Below are 18,185 nucleotides of genomic sequence, written 5' to 3'. Positions count from 1 at the left end.
CATGCCAAAAATTTTTTTCAATCGCGCTCGAAGGGTAACAGCCATCTTTCCCATTAATTACTATAGGAGAATCTAGAGGTGAGGCATGGAAATCCAAGATAAACACTTGAAGAGGTAATCACAGAGAATTATGGTGAGTGATGATTAGTGGAGTGCTGGTATATTCGTCGAGAGGCGAGCTCATTTTGAACAAGTTCTTCAAGAACTCGTTGAAGCGGTCCATATCCGACATTTTCCGCGTGCAAGTGATCAACAACCTGGATGTCAGATCGCCTGTGTTGACGCTGGGGTCTACGACATTTCACCACATCCGGTCGAAGCACGGTGACAATCTTTGGCTAGTAACCATCACCAGGAGCAATGCGAACAGTGCGGCGATCTGGGAGTTCTTATACAAGCTTGATGCCGTCATGAATGCGTACCGCTTGGATAGAGAGGAGGCCTTGAAAGAGGAATTCATGATTGTGCATGAGATGCTGGATATAATGCTGGGCGGAAATGGGATACCAATTGACACAGAATTGAATTCTGTGGTGGCACGAATGTCTGTGAAACCGATGAGGAACACAGGCGGGCTGTTGGACGGCGCTGATGGGAGTGATATACTATCTTCCTCTTCATCTCCCAGTTCTGCGGGCGGTGAATTGCATTTCCCCAAATTCTTGAAGAAAAGCAGCAGCAGTTTCCTAGGCCAGGGAGACTCGACTTCTGACTTCTACGATAGCAATAAGATCACTTGGAGGGCCACGGGCATAATACACAAGAAGGACGAGGTGTTTTTGTATGTCAATGAGAGAATGAATATTTTGGTGTCTAGAGATGGCTCTATCTTGAAATCTTATGTCGACGGGACGATAGATATCGTTACGCACTTGAACGGGACTCCAGTTTGTAGATTCGGATTAAACGATTCTCTGGGGATGCAATCCGAAGACGAGAAGAACTGGTTGGCACAACAGCACCAGCATTCTCGTAGCGATTTTGGAAATAAAAACTTTCTTCCCAAAGCTGCTGCTGGCAGTGTTTTATTGGAGGATTGCAAGTTCCACGAATGCGTATCAATTGAAAAGTTCAATAAAAATCATATAATAGAATTCATCCCACCGGATGGTTCGATGGAGTTAATGAAATACCATGTGCGAGACAACATAAATCTGCCGTTTAAGATCACACCTATTGTATCACATTCAACAAGAGATAATGAGATTGATTACAGGATAACGTTGAAGTCATTATTTCCAGGGAAACTTTCCGCTAAGGATGTGATACTACATATACCTGTGCCACCAAGTACTGTTGACTGTAAGATAAGCGTTTCTAATGGACATTGTAAATTCGTACCGGAAGAAAATGCAATGATTTGGAGATTCAACAAGTACAACGGGTTAACAGAAAACACGCTGAGTGCTGCTACCGTATCTACAAGCGACACCACCCAATTGAGCTTCCAACAGTGGACAAGACCTCCAATGTCCCTGGATTTTGAAGTTATGATGTTTAGTAATTCGGGACTTGTCGTACGCTATTTCACCATCTCTGGAAAAGACAGTAAGCATCGTGCTGTGAAATGGATTAAATACATATCAAAATCAGGTTCCTACGAAGTTAGATACTAGCCCTTATCTTGTATAGGTATATATTTACTCTTTCTGTACTCTTGAGTAATGATTTTTCTCAAATAGTTTGTTTTTATTATCCATAGTAATTTAAATTATGAAATGTTATTTATTACCTTACATACAATAGAAATTTAATTTTTCATCTTTGAAAAAAAGAAAATCAGGGAAAAATTTGGAAAGCTAGACAAAGTACCAAAAATGCCATAGGAATGGATATCAACAGAGCAATCAAGAGGCACTGGCACTTCCTAGGCTTGAACATTTCGTTTTAAAGATAATGCCCTCGCCGCTTCCCAGTGAAACAGATGATCTCTTCACGAGATGGTTAAAGTCTCGTGCCATCATACAAAGAACTGTATCGACGAGAGAGTGTTTTGATTCTGATGTGTTCTTGGCGTCCGGTGGCTGGAATATAACCAACGAATTGGTAACGTTGAAAAGATATTATCAGCTCAAGTGGCCAAACTCGAGCTGCAGTTTGTTTCACCCAAAGACTATAGAATTAATTGAGGAGCGATTACGCAGCTTAGAAGAGCATGACTCTTCATGGAAAATCACTAATACATCTCATTTATCTAAAAAAACGTTTTTGGAAGACACCAAGGCTGCGTTGTCCAATTTAGAACCCGTTTGGGGCCCACCAAGGCTTTTGAACCCGGCTGAGCTACTCTTACCACAAGATGAAAAATTACTTATTCAAGAGATACCACTGAAATTCGGGCCTTTCCAGTACACGAACAGGTTTTCTTATGGTGGCTTACAATTCAAGAACAATTTATTCGTTACTTATGGAAGTTACTCCTTCTTGGCCGCTGGGCAATGCATCGAAGTTCATAATTTTGATGTGCTTTTGAACGCTTCTTCATTGGAAATTTGTCATGCCCTGTTGCCCGTGACAATACCAGATGATGGTAATTTAAGGAATTCTCGTAATTCCTCCTATGTGAAATTTAGGGATACACAATTCAATAACATTCCCGAACTATCTTCTATCAACTTTTTAAAAATTTGTAACTTCATGCATCAAGATTTTTTACTGGCATGTGGTGATAATGGAATAGTTTACATATGGGAAATCCACAAAGTAATCAAAATATTCAACAAGTTTACTTCAGACATGCTAGGAGGCAAAGATAACAGTCGAGAAAGATACATAAATGTTGACCCATATATGGTATTGAGAGTGGAGGAATCCTGCTGGAGTGTCGACGCAATTGATATAGACGGCATTGTATATATTGCTGTGGGACATAACAAACCTGCTGTAACTGTATTTGCATTCAATAAAGATGTAAAAAAGGAAAGAAAATGCATTCATCCCCTGGATCTCCCTTCGTCGCATAACGTTCCCTGTGTAAATTTTGTTCCAAATTCAAAAGATTCCAATGGATATATCACGCTAAGTTATTGTTCTATTTTTGGAAATGTTGTTACTGTCAAAATAAAGGAGCATGATTGCACAATTTTAACAGACTTCCTTGATACTCAATTTCTTGGCGATGACGTGTGGACAATAACTCCATTGAATAAGAAAGATTTTCTGAAAGTTGACAACTTCGAAGCATTGAACCTCAATTATCAAGATGGATTCAAGGAAAATATGCTATATTCGATTTGTCGAGACGATTTTTTACTGGGATATTACTGTGATAACACTTATTTGTCGGGAAATTTTGGCATTGGTACACTACTCAACCAATTTGAAGTTCCTGTTACAGATCTGCGGCTAACTTCTTCAGAAGGGATTCCAGAAGAAGTTATACCGTTAAGATTTACCTCATTTGATAGAAATTACACTACCATTGGTTCAATAAAATACGAGTACGGCAGAGAGGAATTCTCACTTATTCTACATACCGGTGATTTAGATGATATGAACGATGCGGTGACAAAGAACACCCCTTGCGAACAACACCTACAACAATGGACATTCTGGGACGATTCTGCCCATAAACATTATCGTGCTACCGACCGTGGGTTTTCAAAGTATAAGGATATTATCAGTACTTTTCCACAATTGATAATACCCAGCGGAAGAAATAAATCTTCACAATACCAGAATGCCTCTGAAAGAAAGATCTGTGAGCCTTTCACTTATAAACTTACTGATTTAGAAAACGACATTGAAGATATTTCCGGAGAGTTCAATAAAAGCATCCGCAATCTAAAGATGGACAAACTAAGGCAACTACAAACTTCGAAGGAGTTCAGATCGCTAAGTTCAGTAAACCGTTCACCCATTATTGAATCAGGCAATTTTTTATGGTACAGGACCGATGCCGCAGCTGATTGGAGAACACTTTTTGGCAAGGATTTGAACACAGTCTTGAAGAATCCAGAGATATGTAGCCTTCAGTCGAATTCCGTAGGGGACAGTGAAGTCAATAGTGACTCTGAAAATGGAGAATCTGGCAATGACTTGACAAGTTTTCAACGCAGATACAGGAATACTGAACAGCGTGCTCACCTGAAATCAGACTCTCAAAAATCTTGGGGATTCCATAACTATGTAAGAAACGTTAAGCGATTATTGGAATCGGTGGTACCAGGCTCAGAAGATTCGCCCTTTGGATATCAACTATCTGAAATGCATGACGAGTTTTTCCTCCTAACCACGGTACATAGGTTGGTGTTGATGAAAGCGCATCCCCTCATCATTATATCAGCGACACATTATGATATTTTCCCCTTAGATGGTGTTGTGACATGTACCTCGAAGTCATTACTGCAGGCATTAAACAGAATAAATTTTGTGTGCCACATCAAGGAGCTAAATTGTATAGTTGTGGCCTCACAACTAGGACTCATTTCATTATTGAGGCTAACGGAATATAGAGGCATTTATTCCTTCAGACAAGAGTATATTCTAGGTTGGGAAGTCCAGGATCCCGTTAATCCTAGTGCAGAGTGTACGTGCAACAGAAACTTGTTTGACGCACCCCTATACGACGTGGATGGAGAGAACTCAGACACCTACTGCGGTGTATGCGATGTCTACTTTCCCATGGGTGATATTTGCGGTCTAGACTACACTTACACAGTTGGCGACGAGGCGTTGAAGCGTAAAGGATATGCCACCCTCTACATAGCTTCAAGAGCCTCTTTAAGGGCATTCAAGATCACCACTGAGCATGATGCTACCCAATTATAGCGCATTTAGACATTTATGTAGCCATATATAGTTCATCTCTCATTGAAACGATTAACTGACTCAGTTAGGCAATATCACGTGGTGCGATTTATTTCGCTTAGGAATTGCAACGAAAGAAGCATCTCACATACAAAGAACGTTCACACTTCTTTTTGGTTTGCCAATTGGTAGAAAACAAGTCAAAGAAGAAGAAGGGTAATTCACTATGGCATTTGAAAGAGAATTATTGGTTGCGACTCAAGCTGTACGCAAGGCGTCCTTATTGACCAAGAGAATTCAATCTGAAGTGATCTCTCATAGAGATTCCACTACTATCACCAAAAGTGACAATTCCCCAGTCACTACAGGTGATTATGCAGCACAAACAATCATAATCAATGCCATTAAAAGCAATTTCCCAGAAGATAAAGTGGTAGGTGAGGAGTCATCATCTGGGTTGAACGATTCGTTCGTGTCAGAGATTTTGAATGAAATTAAAGCCAATGACAACGTCTACAACAAGGATAATAAAAAGAAAGATTTCCAATTCACGAATGATCAGTTTCCACTAAAATCTCTGGAAGACGTCAGACAAATCATCGATTTCGGCAACTACGAAGGCGGTAGGAAGGGAAGATTTTGGTGTTTGGACCCTATTGACGGTACCAAAGGGTTTTTAAGAGGTGAACAGTTTGCAGTATGTCTAGCATTAATTGTCGACGGTGTTGTCCAGCTCGGCTGTATTGGTTGCCCCAACTTAGTCTTGAGTTCTTATGGAGCGCAAGACTTGAAGGGCCACGAGTCATTTGGTTACATCTTCCGCGCTGTTAGAGGTTCAGGTGCCTTCTACTCCCCATCTTCAGATGCTGAAGCATGGACCAAAATCCATGTTAGGCACTTAGAAGACACCAAAGACATGATTACTCTAGAGGGGGTAGAAAAGGGACATTCTTCTCACGATGAGCAAGCCGCTATCAAAGACAAGCTAAACATTTCTCAATCTTTGCACTTGGACTCACAAGCCAAGTACTGTTTGTTGGCCTTGGGCTTGGCTGACGTGTACTTACGTCTCCCCATCAAGCTTTCTTACCAAGAAAAGATCTGGGATCATGCTGCAGGTAACGTTATTGTCCACGAAGCCGGCGGTATTCATACAGATGCCATGCAAGATGTTCCCTTGGACTTCGGTAACGGTAGAACTCTAGCTACTAAGGGAGTTATAGCGTCGAGTGGACCACGCGAGTTGCATGAGTTGGTGGTATCTACATCATGTGCTGTGATTCAATCAAGAAAGGCCTGAACATCATATGCTCATACTCTATAATAGATATGAACGGACACACACACAAATATATACATATATATATATATATATATATATACGTATATACCTCGTCGAAGATAGTCCTTTTGACTGCCATTATAGTTGTAAAAAATGAAAATCTACTTAACAATGAGTTGAAAAACGCAAACCAATATCAAAGACAAGTAGGAAGAAAAAACTCAACACAGTCTGACCAGATGAACAAGAGCAAATGGAAGGTTTCAATAACCACGTTCAATTGTGGCAAAGAGTTCCCCATTGAAAACACGAAAGGCATCGTTAAGCAATTGCTTTTTCCCTACGATGACAGCATCTCACAACTGGAACTGCAAGACATATATGTCCTGGGATTTCAAGAATTAGTGCCCATATGGCAAGGTTCTTTCCCTACAGTCAACCGTGATCTGATCAATGGAATAACAACCACTGCGATTGACTGCTTGAATGAGAAAGTGATAGCCTTCCGGGGCGGTGAGCAATACTCGTGTTTAGGGGTGAATAGCGTTGGGGCTATTACCATGATAATTTTGTACAACAACAATGCGTTAAAGGTGAAAGCAGATATTTTGAAGAGGAACGGCAAATGCGGTTGGTTTAGTACACACTTAAAAGGTGGCACTTTGGTAAGCTTTAACATGGCACGTAATGGCGATGAAAATTGGGAAAGATTTAGCTTTATCTGTGCCCATTTGAATGCAAACGAGGGTGCCAACAATAGGAATCAAAGAATCGATGATTACAAACGGATCATGAGTGAAGTGTGTGATCCTGAAGTTGCCAGTAGTGACCACTTTTTCTTTCTAGGCGATTTGAATTTTAGGGTTACCAGTGCCTATGACCCAGCCACTGATTACTCCTCCACGACAACACTGAGACGTCTACTGGAAAACAATGAAGAGTTAAACCTGCTACGCACGAGAGAGAATGAACCATTGTGCAAGGGCCTCCATGAGCTGGAGATAAACTTTCCACCGACTTTCAAGTTCAAGTTGTTTGAAAAAGAAACATATAATAGAAAAAGAACTCCGTCATGGTGCGATCGTATTCTATACAAAAAGTATGCAACACCAACTTTGGAACAAGAAGGAACATATCATTCCGTGTCAAGATCCAATGCTCTCTTATTCAGTGATCATCAACCCGTCAATCTCACTATGGCATTACCAAGGCCTATTGGAGAAAGGAGGCCATTATCGTTGCATATCGAGAAGTACCATTTGTCATGGAGCTCTGGTCTAGTGGGACAGGTTGGCGATGCGGTCATCGGGTACTGCGGTTGGCTATTAACGAAAAACGCACATTATTGGATATTAGGTTCTATACTATTATATTTACTGTTAAAAAATGTATAGCATAACCTGTGCTCATAAGTCTGTAGTTTTCCAAGGCTTGAAGCAGGCATCATCAATTGTATCGTTTTTTTTTTCTATTCCATATTATATCTTTTCAGTACTTAAGTAATAATGAAAAAAAAAAAATTAGTCAAGGACTACAGAAGGTGAAGAAGAGAGAAGATCGTTTGAAAAAGCAAGCAATATTAGGAAGAACAGATTGCGCCGAATGGATTCCACTAATGAGGCAGATAACGAGTTCGACAGTTTACTAAACAAAGAAATCGAGACCGCGAAGGAAGTGAGGCTAAGGAAGGATGCGAACAGAAATAATAACAGGAACGAGATCAGCAGCAAGGTCAAAGATTCGAGTGGGTTTAGATTACGAGTTATCCAAACTGGCGGGAACAAGATTGAAAAGTCAGATCCAGATTATGAAGTGACGGTTGATGGACGGTTGAGAAAGATCGAGCCATATTTTTTCACTTATAAGACTTTCTGTAAGGAGAGGTGGAGGGATCGTAAGCTAGTGGATGTTTTTATAAGTGAATTTAGGGACCGTGAACCGAGTTACTATGCTAAGACTATTGCAGAGGGGAAAGTGTACCTGAACGATAAACCAGCGAACTTGGAGACTATCATTCATGATGGAGATTTGATAACGCATAAAGTGCATCGTCATGAACCGCCGGTTACGTCTAAACCCATAGATATTGTATTTGAAGACAAAGATATTCTTGTCATTGACAAGCCCAGTAGTATTCCTGTGCATCCGACAGGCCGATACAGATTCAATACTATTACAAAGATGCTTGAAAGACAATTGGGGTATTCCGTACATCCATGTAACAGATTGGACAAGCCTACCAGCGGACTAATGTTTTTGGCCAAGACTTCACAAGGTGCAGATAAAATGGGAGACCAAATGAAGGCGAGAGAGGTCACTAAAGAGTACGTGGCTCGTGTGAAGGGCGAGTTCCCCATAGGAATAGTAGAGGTGGGAAAGCCTGTCAGATCTATTAATCCTAAAGTCGCATTGAACGCTGTTTGCGAGATGGGCGATGAGAACGCCAAGCATGCCAAGACTGTTTTTCAAAGGGTCAGCTACGATGGACAGACGAGTATTGTCAAATGTAAGCCGTTGACGGGCAGAACCCATCAGATTAGAGTACATTTACAATATTTAGGCTTTCCCATAGCCAATGATCCCATATATTCGAACCTGGATATCTGGGGCCCAGAATTGGGTCGCGGTGGGCTCGAAAATTATGATGATATCGCCCTGAAGTTGGATGCCATTGGCAAGACCAAACCTGCAGAGAGCTGGATTTATCCTCATAGTGAGGGAGAGTATTTGGTGGGCCGTCAATGTGAGGAATGCGAAGCTGAAATGTACACAGACCCTGGTACCAATGACCTGGATCTCTGGCTACATGCCTTCCGATACGAGTCCTTGGAGAGAGATCCAGAGACGCGCAAACCTCTTTGGAGCTACAAGACGAAGTACCCAGAGTGGGCTTTAGCACCACATCGCCAATACATGGAAATGGCCGTAAAAGAGGCCGACAGATGTGGGCCAACAAAGACTGCCTTCAGTGTAGGTGCTGTTCTCGTCCATGGAACCCAAGTTCTCGCCACAGGCTATTCAAGAGAGCTACCGGGAAACACTCACGCGGAACAGTCTGCCTTGATCAAGTACTCACGGGCGCACCCAAACTGCCCCAACGTAGTGCCCATGGGAACAGTGCTCTACACGACGATGGAGCCGTGCTCTTTTAGGCTCAGCGGCAACGAGCCCTGCTGCGACCGGATTCTGACCACCAATGGGGCTATTGGTGCCGTCTTCGTTGGAGTCATGGAACCAGATACCTTTGTTAAGAATAATACAAGCTTGAACATGCTAGAATCGCACGGAGTGGACTACATCCAAATACCAGGTTACGAACAAGAATGCACAACCATTGCTTTCAAGGGCCACAATGTCGACAACCTCTAAACTATGCAGCATATGTACATTGTGTAATTTCATAGATGCGGTAATTGCTTATTACTGGGAACGGCAAAAGCCGCCACCGAAAATTTTGAGCAAAGAGAACAAGAACCAACTTTACCCACAACGCAACAGACAAGCGTCCCACAGGGAACAAGGATAGGATCTATAACAACAAGCATGAGCAGCATTCCAGCCGGCACTGACCCCGGGTCGTGTGGTGCCAATTTCAAGAACGACCGCAAGCGCAGGGACAAAATCAACGACCGCATCCAGGAACTACTCAGTATCATCCCCAAGGGTTTCTTCAGGGACTATTACGGCAACTCGGGCAGCAACGATACGTTAAGTGAGTCAACTCCCGGTGCCCTTGGCCTGTCCAGCAAGACCAAGGGGACCGGAACCAAGGATGGCAAACCCAACAAGGGCCAGATCCTTACGCAGGCGGTGGAGTACATCTCGCACCTACAGAACCAGGTGGATATGCAAAACAGAGAGGAGGTTGAACTCATGGTGAAGGTTACGCAGCTGGCCAAGCAGACGGGCACCATCGTCAACGACATCAATCTGGAGAACACCAGCGCTGAAGTCGCACTGTCCAGAATTGGCGTAGGACCCCTGGCCGCATCGAACGACGACTCTGTAAGACCGCCGGCAAAGAAGTTGAGCTCTTTCGAGTATGGAGGATACGGCGAGTATGGCGATGGTACCTAGAGCTGCTTATGACTACTATGACTACGATTGCAACGGCCTTCGTGTTCAGTGATACGAGTATATTTTCTTTGTCGTTTTTGTGAAGAAAAAAATAACGTCTCAGTGAACATATTGCTATACAACAAATAGCAGTTTTGTTTTGGTAGATTGTCGAGGAGGTGATAGTTTCACGCCCAATCATTAGCCATGACGATGATGAAAAGGACTCTGGAAGAAGAGTCGGATAGTAAAGAGACAAAGAAACCGAAACCGAGGGCAACATATCCTTGCATCCTCGGAAAGGATAAAGTAACAGGCAGATTCATTTTTCCCACTATCAGTAAGGACGATGTGATGAACGCAAGATTGTTTCTGAAGAATAATGATTTGAAGACGTTTTTGGAATATTTTCTGCCGGTGGAAGTCAACTCGATCTACATTTATTTCATGATCAAAATGCTGGGTTTCGACGTCAAGGATAAGGAGCTGTTCATGTCTTTGAATTCTAACATCACCTCTAACAAAGAACGTAAAAATAGCACTGTAGCATTATCTCCACGCGCAGAAGATGACAATGGCGATGGGTTGACGGACCCCTTGGAGAAAAAATATGCTGTAAAATTAATCAAAGACTTACAAAAGGCCATAAACAAAGTTCTTAGCACAAGACTTCGATTGCCTAACTTCAACACAATCGACCATCTCACCGCCACTCTACATAATGCTAAGAAAATTTTGGTTCTAACGGGCGCCGGGGTTTCAACTTCTTTGGGTATTCCGGATTTTAGATCTTCCGAAGGGTTTTACTCCAAAATTAGACATCTCGGGTTGGAAGATCCTCAGGACGTTTTCAACCTGGATATATTCTTACAAGACCCCTCTGTTTTCTATAATATTGCTCACATGGTTTTACCTCCGGAGAACATGTATTCACCTTTGCACAGTTTTATCAAAATGCTACAAGACAAGGGTAAGCTATTGAGAAACTACACACAGAATATTGATAATCTGGAATCGTATGCAGGAATAGATCCTGATAAATTGGTCCAATGCCACGGTTCATTCGCCACCGCATCTTGCGTGACTTGTCATTGGCAAATTCCTGGTGAGAAAATATTCGACAACATAAGGAATCTAGAGCTGCCATTATGTCCCTACTGCTATCAGAAGAGAAAGCAGTATTTTCCGATGACTAATGGCAATAACACAATGCAAACAAACACAAGTTTCAACTCAACCATTTTGAAATCGTATGGTGTTTTGAAACCAGACATGACGTTCTTTGGCGAAGCCCTGCCATCGAGGTTTCATAAGACCATCCGTAAAGATATACTAGAATGCGATTTGTTGATTTGCATAGGCACTAGTCTGAAAGTGGCTCCGGTATCTGAAATTGTCAATATGGTACCTTCGCATGTTCCGCAAATCTTAATCAATAGGGATATGGTTACACATGCGGAATTTGACTTGAATCTGTTGGGGTTTTGTGATGATGTGGCTAGTTTCGTAGCCAAGAAATGTAATTGGGATATACCGCATAAAAAATGGGAAGACTTAAAGAAAATCGATTACAACTGTACGGAAGTAGATAAAGGTACGTATGAGATTAAGAAACAACCACGAAAGAAAAAACAGTAAAGCAAAAAAGAAATTAAAACAAAAAATACCACCACTATTGCATATATTCGAGCATTTCATTCATGTATTTATTAATATGACCAGATAATAAAGAATATTCAATTTCAATCTCTTTAACTTCCATTTCGAAGTCCTTTTGTAATTGTTTAACTTCCTCATTTAACTTATTAATTTTACCGTTGATCAATTCATCTTGAATAAAAACGTCTGTCTTGTCAATCTTGGGTTTGATTTCGTTTTCGTATTTAAGCTGCAATTCGTTCAATTTAGAATCATTCAAACGCGATTCTTCTTCAGTGTCTTGCGATAGTTTTTCCAAATTTTTTAACTGTAGGTCCAGTTGTTCTTGTAGGATTTCTAATTTGTATAGAATCCCTGTTTCCAAAACGTTCAATAGTTTCAACTTATTATTGATTAAATTTTGCTTTAGTCCTATAAGTTCCGTTTCAGTTCGATTAGATTCTTGAACCTCGCTAGAAATTATTCTTAACACATCATAAAGCTCGCTGATTATGGTTTCAAAAGTCGTCACTGTGCCCTGCAAATTTTCCTGTTGTATAGTTAAATTTTGTAGGGTCTTTTTCCGCCGTACCAACAGATCGCTCAACTCTTTAATCGCCTCGGCTGATTCCTCAATGTCTGTATTGGATATTCTGATCAGCTTATCTCGGTTAGACTCTAATTCTACTATTTGGAAGCTCAGCGTCTCCAAATTTTTGAAGATCGACTGTTTAGAGATCTTGTAATCATTGTAATCTATGGATAGAGTTTCTTGAATTTTAGTCAATTTTTTCAAGTGGATTTCCAGCTCTTTATTTTGTTCTTCCAGTCTTTGCAGTTCCTGTTCATCGGGGATATTTGCCCCATCCACATCCTCGTACTGCTTCAACTGTTGCTGAAGTAAGTTATAATCATCAAATTTGGATCGAAGCTGCCCCAACAAGGACTCCATTTGAAGAATAAAAGAATTGCAATCAAACATTCGTTCTTCTCTGAAACGAGCGTAGTTCACCACCGCACTCAACAGACGCTGTGTCCTCTGTGCTTCGGGCTTATACAAATCAGTCATGTTGAAATCTTGGACACCTATGTTCTCGAAGAACTTAAAGCAAATCTTGTTCAATACCAGCACATTCAATGTGTCAGAATAGATATTCTCGTTTTCGTCCTGCAATTGACCTTCGCTTGTTTCCTGGTTGCTACTTTTGAGCAGTGATTCTACTGAAATACCCATGAAGTTCTCAATTATCTGTTTGTAAAGAGTCACCATATAGTCTGAAGTAGGCCTGGCGATGTTCTCCTGCGTGGCCAGGGCAAAATCACAGCTTTGCAGGCATATAACCAGTTCTTGTAAGTCCAGAACGGGAAATACATCTTGGTTTCTGCTCATCTCGTGTTTTCGTTGCTCGATATCTATATCCTAGTACTTGCTGTTGGATATTTCTTTTCGTGATGATCATTATTGTTATTGTTATTGTTATTGTTTGTTATTCAACCCGATCCGGAAAACCGATCTGTCGATCAAATGGCAGGCATCATCAAGAAGAGAAAGAACAAGAGTACATTGCCAATAAAAAGACCGTTATCGAGACCAGATAAGCGTGTAAGCATGCCAGAGGACACAGAGCAGAACGGACCATCTAGAGCCACGCTAAATACCCAGCGACTCTCGGCGATGATTGATTCGCTGCACAATGAGAAAGACGATGGATTCTTTCAACCTCCCACGCCTACCACAACGGCGACAGAGAGCGAAACGATAGACCAAAGTGATTTCATTAAACCCCCATCGAGATTACTGAGATCACCCGCCGGTGATGTCTCGCTACCACCTGGCGACAATAGATCAAGCATGATTTCCAACTATTCTGGTGTTATCCAAGAGGGCGTGCAAATTTCGTACGTCGTCAAGAACCAGCAACATAGCCAAGTGAAGCACAATAGCAAGGAACCCAGTGGCGTGAGTCCCTTGAAGCAGTCAGTGAACAGGGATGATTTGCCAATTCTGCCTGTCCTGCCCTCGGAGACGACATTGATCAAACATTTAAGTGATGATCAAAGCACGAAATCAAGAAATGATGGAGACGAGATTATCATTAGACCAGTTACCAATGCCAAACCAGTTGGGAGGTTCAGTTCCAGCACTTCGAAGAAAGCAGAGACTCACGGGTCATTGAAGCTATTGTCCAGTCCTCGACGTCAGGGGAAGGTATTGCGTTCCTCCATAGGCTCGGGAAATTTGGCTAGTGAAAGTGGATCTTCCACCTATAATGCCAAACTTCACCAGTCTATTCAAGAGCAGTTGGAGGAGGAAGAAGAAGCAAGCGCTAGTGACAAGCTTTCGATTGTTTCTAGCGTCATACCTGACTTATCTACGAAGACAAACGGCGTGCCCAAAGAGATGAACCCAATACGTTCTGAAACCAATGATTATAACCCCACCATTCCGCCCAGAAGTAAAGACCGTCCTAGGTCAAGGCTGTTCATCCAAGACGATGATGGCGAGGACACCTTTTTAGATGGAGAACTACTACCAACACCTGTTCAAGCAACTGGCCACTTCAAAAATCCGTCTCAGATTTCCACCGTGAGTGAACAAAAATCAGAATCGTACTACTCCGCAGCTACTAGTATGCCTCCAGAAGAAGAAACTTACTTGACCAGGCCGCTGCCCTGTACACCCAATGAGGATCAGAAAGATACATCGAATCTGAAACGTGATGATACATTAAAGGCTACGTATGCAAGAACAAACCGTATTTCAGTTACGCCAGATGAAGAAGATGACGACAAATACGAGGATATCATTGATAAAACGCCTAAGAAGACCAACCGCAAGAAGGATCCGAAGGTAAAACTCAATAAAAAGAAATCTGTGAAGGAATTGCGATCATTCGATATCGATACACTGAACCAGTTGTTGAGTGTAACAAAGGGAACTTTGATTGGTTCAGAGTTTGCTCAACTGGGGATGCAAATAGAGGAGAAACGTGCCCTGGAGAGGCTAGTAGACTCGTTGTCGAGGTTGACAGCAGACATGGTTCTTGATCCTGACCGGTATGAAGAGGGACTAAAAAGATTGGACAAAGCTACAAAGGCTCTTGAAGGGTTTTGATGATGGCAATAACATTAACAACGATAATAATAATAAAAATAATAATAATAATAATAATAAGTATAGTATAGTATAATATAGTAGTGACATATAAGTTTTTTTTTTTACTACGTGATTTATTTACAAGTTTTTTGGTAAACCTATAAGAATGAATAGATAAAAGCGACGAAGCTCAATGGCTTGTATTCATTGATACTTGGACAAATCGGGCATACTTAATATTTCTTTCTCCTTATTTTCACTGAACTTTTGCAGCTGATTCAGCAGTTTGGAGTTGGCCCACTTTTTAGGTAACGGGCTGGTCTTATAATTCTTGGTGGCCCAATAATAAATATCCCAGTCCAACTCATTCAATAGAGAATCGTACTCTTCCAGTTCCTCTTCGTTCATTTTCTTCAAATATTTTGCCGCGAACCCAGAGAGAAGCAAGTCGGTTTCCAAGATCCCTCTTTTGCGTGACTGATATATCAAACGTGCTCTTTTCTTGTCCAGCGACTCGTTGTTCCTCTTTATGGGGGCAATTTTGATCCTCGTCATCACATCGTCGTGGTCGGCTTTGTTACTACTGTACAGCCTGAAACTGCGCAACCATGCAGTAGACCCCTTTCGAGGGCCAATAACTCTGCAGTGTTTCAACATTAATGTCTTTGTGAGTGTTGAGAACATCTTGTGCCTTCGAATATGTCTCTTTGAAGAGTATTTCCTTTAAAATTCCTCCTTTCTATTCGCCTTTCAAATCTCGCCCTTATATCATTTTGAAATTAACGCATATATGTATATATACATATAATATGTAAGTCTACTTTAAGCCATGCGATTTCTGTACTATGCATCACCAAAGGACGCGAGACTGTGCTGGAAACATCTTGATAATCCGCTCACTGACTGGCGGAACAATTTCTTGTATCATGGTGGTCTTTTTCACCACACATAGTTGCAACTGTGGGAAACAGTTCGCACGTAGAAATCCAAGGTTAGTTAGTGTCACAAGAACGTTCTCGACGTTCTTGGAAGAGTGGATGCCGTTGTAAATAGTAATTTCTCGAACTGTGGGGTCCTCATATGCCTGACCGATGGATAGCTGCAATGCCCGTTCTATTAGCGGGTACGGTAATTTGTTCTGGCCCCATTCGGTAGTCCAGATAGTGATTACTGTTTTGATCAGATTCCTGTATGTAATCATGGGCAATTTTTCTAGAAGTACAATTAGCAACTGTCTCGCACACAAGTGACGCTCGTTGTGTCTCAGCCAAAGGTTCACACCTTGAACATTCCCAAAACGGACGTACCTGTACAGCGTATTCCAGGTATCAATCGTTTCTTGGGCCACGAACGGTCGTAATGGCTCCCATCTGACCATTTTACCGAGAACCAATCCCGTGGGGATCATATAGTTCAATATCCTTGAACCATTTCTAATGGTCGCCCTATTGGTTAGAGGCAAACTCAGAAGGGACTGGAACGCCTCGTTGAATTGGACAAAGGCATTATGCACTTGAGAGTTCAACAGGTAGTATCTTCCCAGGAGGTATCTATATTCTATCTGCTGGTCGATTCGGTATTCGCTGAAATGTGCGAACATGCTTTTTGGCTGAAAGTTCTTGAAGATGTTGGAACACAATTGCGGAGACTCAATTCTGAAATAGATATTATTAAGTTTATTTACCAAGTAGAGCAGTATTTGCTGCTTTCCCGGAATGTCCTCGGAGGATGCATTGCCTCTTGGAGGCTTGGTGCTGTTGAATAATCTTGATAGGATGGACGATATATGCGATAAGAATTGGTGGTCCCTTGTATGTAGTTGCAAATGAAACGCGTCTAGTTTATCAGCTAGAACAATGACGAATTCTGTCTCTCTGGTTGCCACCGGTATCAATGCGTCAATGTGAGGAGCGCTGTCGTTGATCAGGCAGTTGATTAAACATTGATAAAATTCAAATATCAGATCCGAGCTAGACCAAAGCGACCATGGGTCAACATCTCGTGCATACTTTAGATACGACGTACACATCATTTTAAATCTTGTGTCGTTGGGCATAGCCGCGTGTTGTTCCACTAATGCCTCCAAATGCCCATCATCGGATCCGGTCAATTGTTGCTGCAGAATAGCAACCTCCGGACCATTTTGAGATAAATTCAATGTTAATAGTGTAAAATTTCCATGCCCCAGTTGCTCAAGCAGTTGGTTGGCCTTGTCCATTGCCATTTTGCCCTTCTAGCTCTACTCGATTTTTCGTTTTGGTTATTATTATGCAGAAGCTGCTTTTTTCCAGAGGATGAATAAGAAAAAACTGATGAATGAACTATACTTTCAAAGGGAGAGGAGGCCAATCACGCAAGAAATAAAACAAAGCCTCTATACAATGTCTATGGAACCGCCTGTAGGACTGACAGCTATGCCTGTCACCAAGCTAGCCATGATCACGACGCTCGTGGTGCCCTTGATGGCCTCGATTGCAAACTACAAGCACATATTTCTATTGCAGTACGACCCCTTCCTGCAGACATACCACCAGTACTACCGTCTGTTCATATTTCAATTCTGTGCCATCAACGAGTCAGACACGATTCTACTGGCGTTGCTATGGTACTTGTTTAGGCATCTGGAACGGCTACTAGGATCACACAAGTATCTGACACTAATCGTTCTGTCATGGGCCTATACCACGTTGGTGCTCTTGGGGTTGAACCTGGTCTGGAACTCCTTTGTCGGGAAGTTTCCGTGGCTGCAATGGAACAACTTTACCACCGGCTCGTTGCCCATCATTTTGAGTCTTGTGCACTTTTACAAAGAATACACCCCCCAGATTTACGAATGGCATATAAGACTACTGGGACCTCGGAGAGGATCGGCAAATTGGAATGATAACAAGCAAGAGGGCAAGGGCGTCGTACAGTGGAAAATCAATGACCAGTTTCTTTTGAATGGCTTGATCCTTTTGCTTATTCTGAATCAGGGGCTTGCAGGAGTATTATGCGGATTTGTAAGCTGGATGTGTGGTATCTTCATCGATAAGGGCCTACTTCCGGGGCTAGACCATTGGCGGATACCGTTCGTTCTTCATTGGATCTCTCAAGGCCCACCAACCAGGACGAACGTCGCTATGGCTGCCAATACTGCCACGGATACAGCAGCAGCAAGAGCCACTGCAGACGCGGCTATTGCAGCTTCAGGAAGCGCCAATACAACCACCGCGGGGCCTACAAGCATGCCATTACATGGCTCAAGTACCACCCCCACCAATACGTCTAATGCTGGCGATGATGAGCCCGGTGCTGATGAACCTGCAAGGCCCTTGGGGGTCCAATTCCTGGATACGTTCAGAAGATGAACTATACACATGT

At 42.1% G+C, this 18,185-nt stretch overlaps 12 protein-coding genes across 12 annotated transcripts; 9 read left to right on the top strand and 3 right to left on the bottom strand.

The window, feature by feature from the left end:
* Positions 1-140: 140 nt before the first annotated feature.
* On the top strand, positions 141-1,616 carry APM4 (Apm4p; the record flags this gene model as incomplete). Its single annotated transcript, XM_056231116.1, has 1 exon — positions 141-1,616. One exon carries the CDS (start codon positions 141-143, stop codon positions 1,614-1,616), a length of 1,476 nt encoding a protein of 491 aa, XP_056084967.1.
* A 280-nt stretch (positions 1,617-1,896) lies between these two features.
* CRT10 (Crt10p) lies at positions 1,897-4,770 on the top strand (the record flags this gene model as incomplete). Its single annotated transcript, XM_056231115.1, has 1 exon — positions 1,897-4,770. The coding sequence occupies one exon, from the start codon at positions 1,897-1,899 to the stop codon at positions 4,768-4,770; it is 2,874 nt and encodes a 957-aa protein (XP_056084966.1).
* A 205-nt stretch (positions 4,771-4,975) lies between these two features.
* Positions 4,976-6,049, top strand: MET22 (3'(2'),5'-bisphosphate nucleotidase; the record flags this gene model as incomplete). The annotated part of the gene is made up of 1 exon (XM_056231113.1): positions 4,976-6,049. One exon carries the CDS (start codon positions 4,976-4,978, stop codon positions 6,047-6,049), a length of 1,074 nt encoding a protein of 357 aa, XP_056084965.1.
* Positions 6,050-6,270: 221 nt separating this feature from the next.
* INP54 (phosphoinositide 5-phosphatase INP54) lies at positions 6,271-7,425 on the top strand (the record flags this gene model as incomplete). The annotated part of the gene is made up of 1 exon (XM_056231112.1): positions 6,271-7,425. One exon carries the CDS (start codon positions 6,271-6,273, stop codon positions 7,423-7,425), a length of 1,155 nt encoding a protein of 384 aa, XP_056084964.1.
* Positions 7,426-7,633: 208 nt separating this feature from the next.
* On the top strand, positions 7,634-9,400 carry RIB2 (bifunctional DRAP deaminase/tRNA pseudouridine synthase RIB2; the record flags this gene model as incomplete). Its single annotated transcript, XM_056231111.1, has 1 exon — positions 7,634-9,400. The coding sequence occupies one exon, from the start codon at positions 7,634-7,636 to the stop codon at positions 9,398-9,400; it is 1,767 nt and encodes a 588-aa protein (XP_056084963.1).
* A 174-nt stretch (positions 9,401-9,574) lies between these two features.
* RTG1 (Rtg1p) lies at positions 9,575-10,108 on the top strand (the record flags this gene model as incomplete). The annotated part of the gene is made up of 1 exon (XM_056231110.1): positions 9,575-10,108. One exon carries the CDS (start codon positions 9,575-9,577, stop codon positions 10,106-10,108), a length of 534 nt encoding a protein of 177 aa, XP_056084962.1.
* Positions 10,109-10,294: 186 nt separating this feature from the next.
* HST1 (histone deacetylase HST1) lies at positions 10,295-11,725 on the top strand (the record flags this gene model as incomplete). Its single annotated transcript, XM_056231109.1, has 1 exon — positions 10,295-11,725. The coding sequence occupies one exon, from the start codon at positions 10,295-10,297 to the stop codon at positions 11,723-11,725; it is 1,431 nt and encodes a 476-aa protein (XP_056084961.1).
* A 34-nt stretch (positions 11,726-11,759) lies between these two features.
* Positions 11,760-13,115, bottom strand: NUF2 (kinetochore-associated Ndc80 complex subunit NUF2; the record flags this gene model as incomplete). Its single annotated transcript, XM_056231108.1, has 1 exon — positions 11,760-13,115. One exon carries the CDS (start codon positions 13,113-13,115, stop codon positions 11,760-11,762), a length of 1,356 nt encoding a protein of 451 aa, XP_056084960.1.
* Positions 13,116-13,334: 219 nt separating this feature from the next.
* On the top strand, positions 13,335-14,840 carry NBA1 (Nba1p; the record flags this gene model as incomplete). The annotated part of the gene is made up of 1 exon (XM_056231107.1): positions 13,335-14,840. One exon carries the CDS (start codon positions 13,335-13,337, stop codon positions 14,838-14,840), a length of 1,506 nt encoding a protein of 501 aa, XP_056084959.1.
* A 186-nt stretch (positions 14,841-15,026) lies between these two features.
* On the bottom strand, positions 15,027-15,506 carry SDH5 (succinate dehydrogenase assembly factor SDH5; the record flags this gene model as incomplete). Its single annotated transcript, XM_056231106.1, has 1 exon — positions 15,027-15,506. The coding sequence occupies one exon, from the start codon at positions 15,504-15,506 to the stop codon at positions 15,027-15,029; it is 480 nt and encodes a 159-aa protein (XP_056084958.1).
* A 166-nt stretch (positions 15,507-15,672) lies between these two features.
* On the bottom strand, positions 15,673-17,046 carry THP1 (Thp1p; the record flags this gene model as incomplete). Its single annotated transcript, XM_056231105.1, has 1 exon — positions 15,673-17,046. One exon carries the CDS (start codon positions 17,044-17,046, stop codon positions 15,673-15,675), a length of 1,374 nt encoding a protein of 457 aa, XP_056084957.1.
* A 157-nt stretch (positions 17,047-17,203) lies between these two features.
* DSC2 (Dsc2p) lies at positions 17,204-18,172 on the top strand (the record flags this gene model as incomplete). Its single annotated transcript, XM_056231104.1, has 1 exon — positions 17,204-18,172. One exon carries the CDS (start codon positions 17,204-17,206, stop codon positions 18,170-18,172), a length of 969 nt encoding a protein of 322 aa, XP_056084956.1.
* Positions 18,173-18,185: the final 13 nt, after the last annotated feature.

This window comes from Saccharomyces kudriavzevii (genome assembly GCF_947243775.1).
Source record: "Saccharomyces kudriavzevii IFO 1802 strain IFO1802 genome assembly, chromosome: 15".
NCBI lineage: Eukaryota > Fungi > Ascomycota > Saccharomycetes > Saccharomycetales > Saccharomycetaceae > Saccharomyces > Saccharomyces kudriavzevii.
This window is presented reverse-complemented; position numbering and strand designations above follow the sequence as displayed.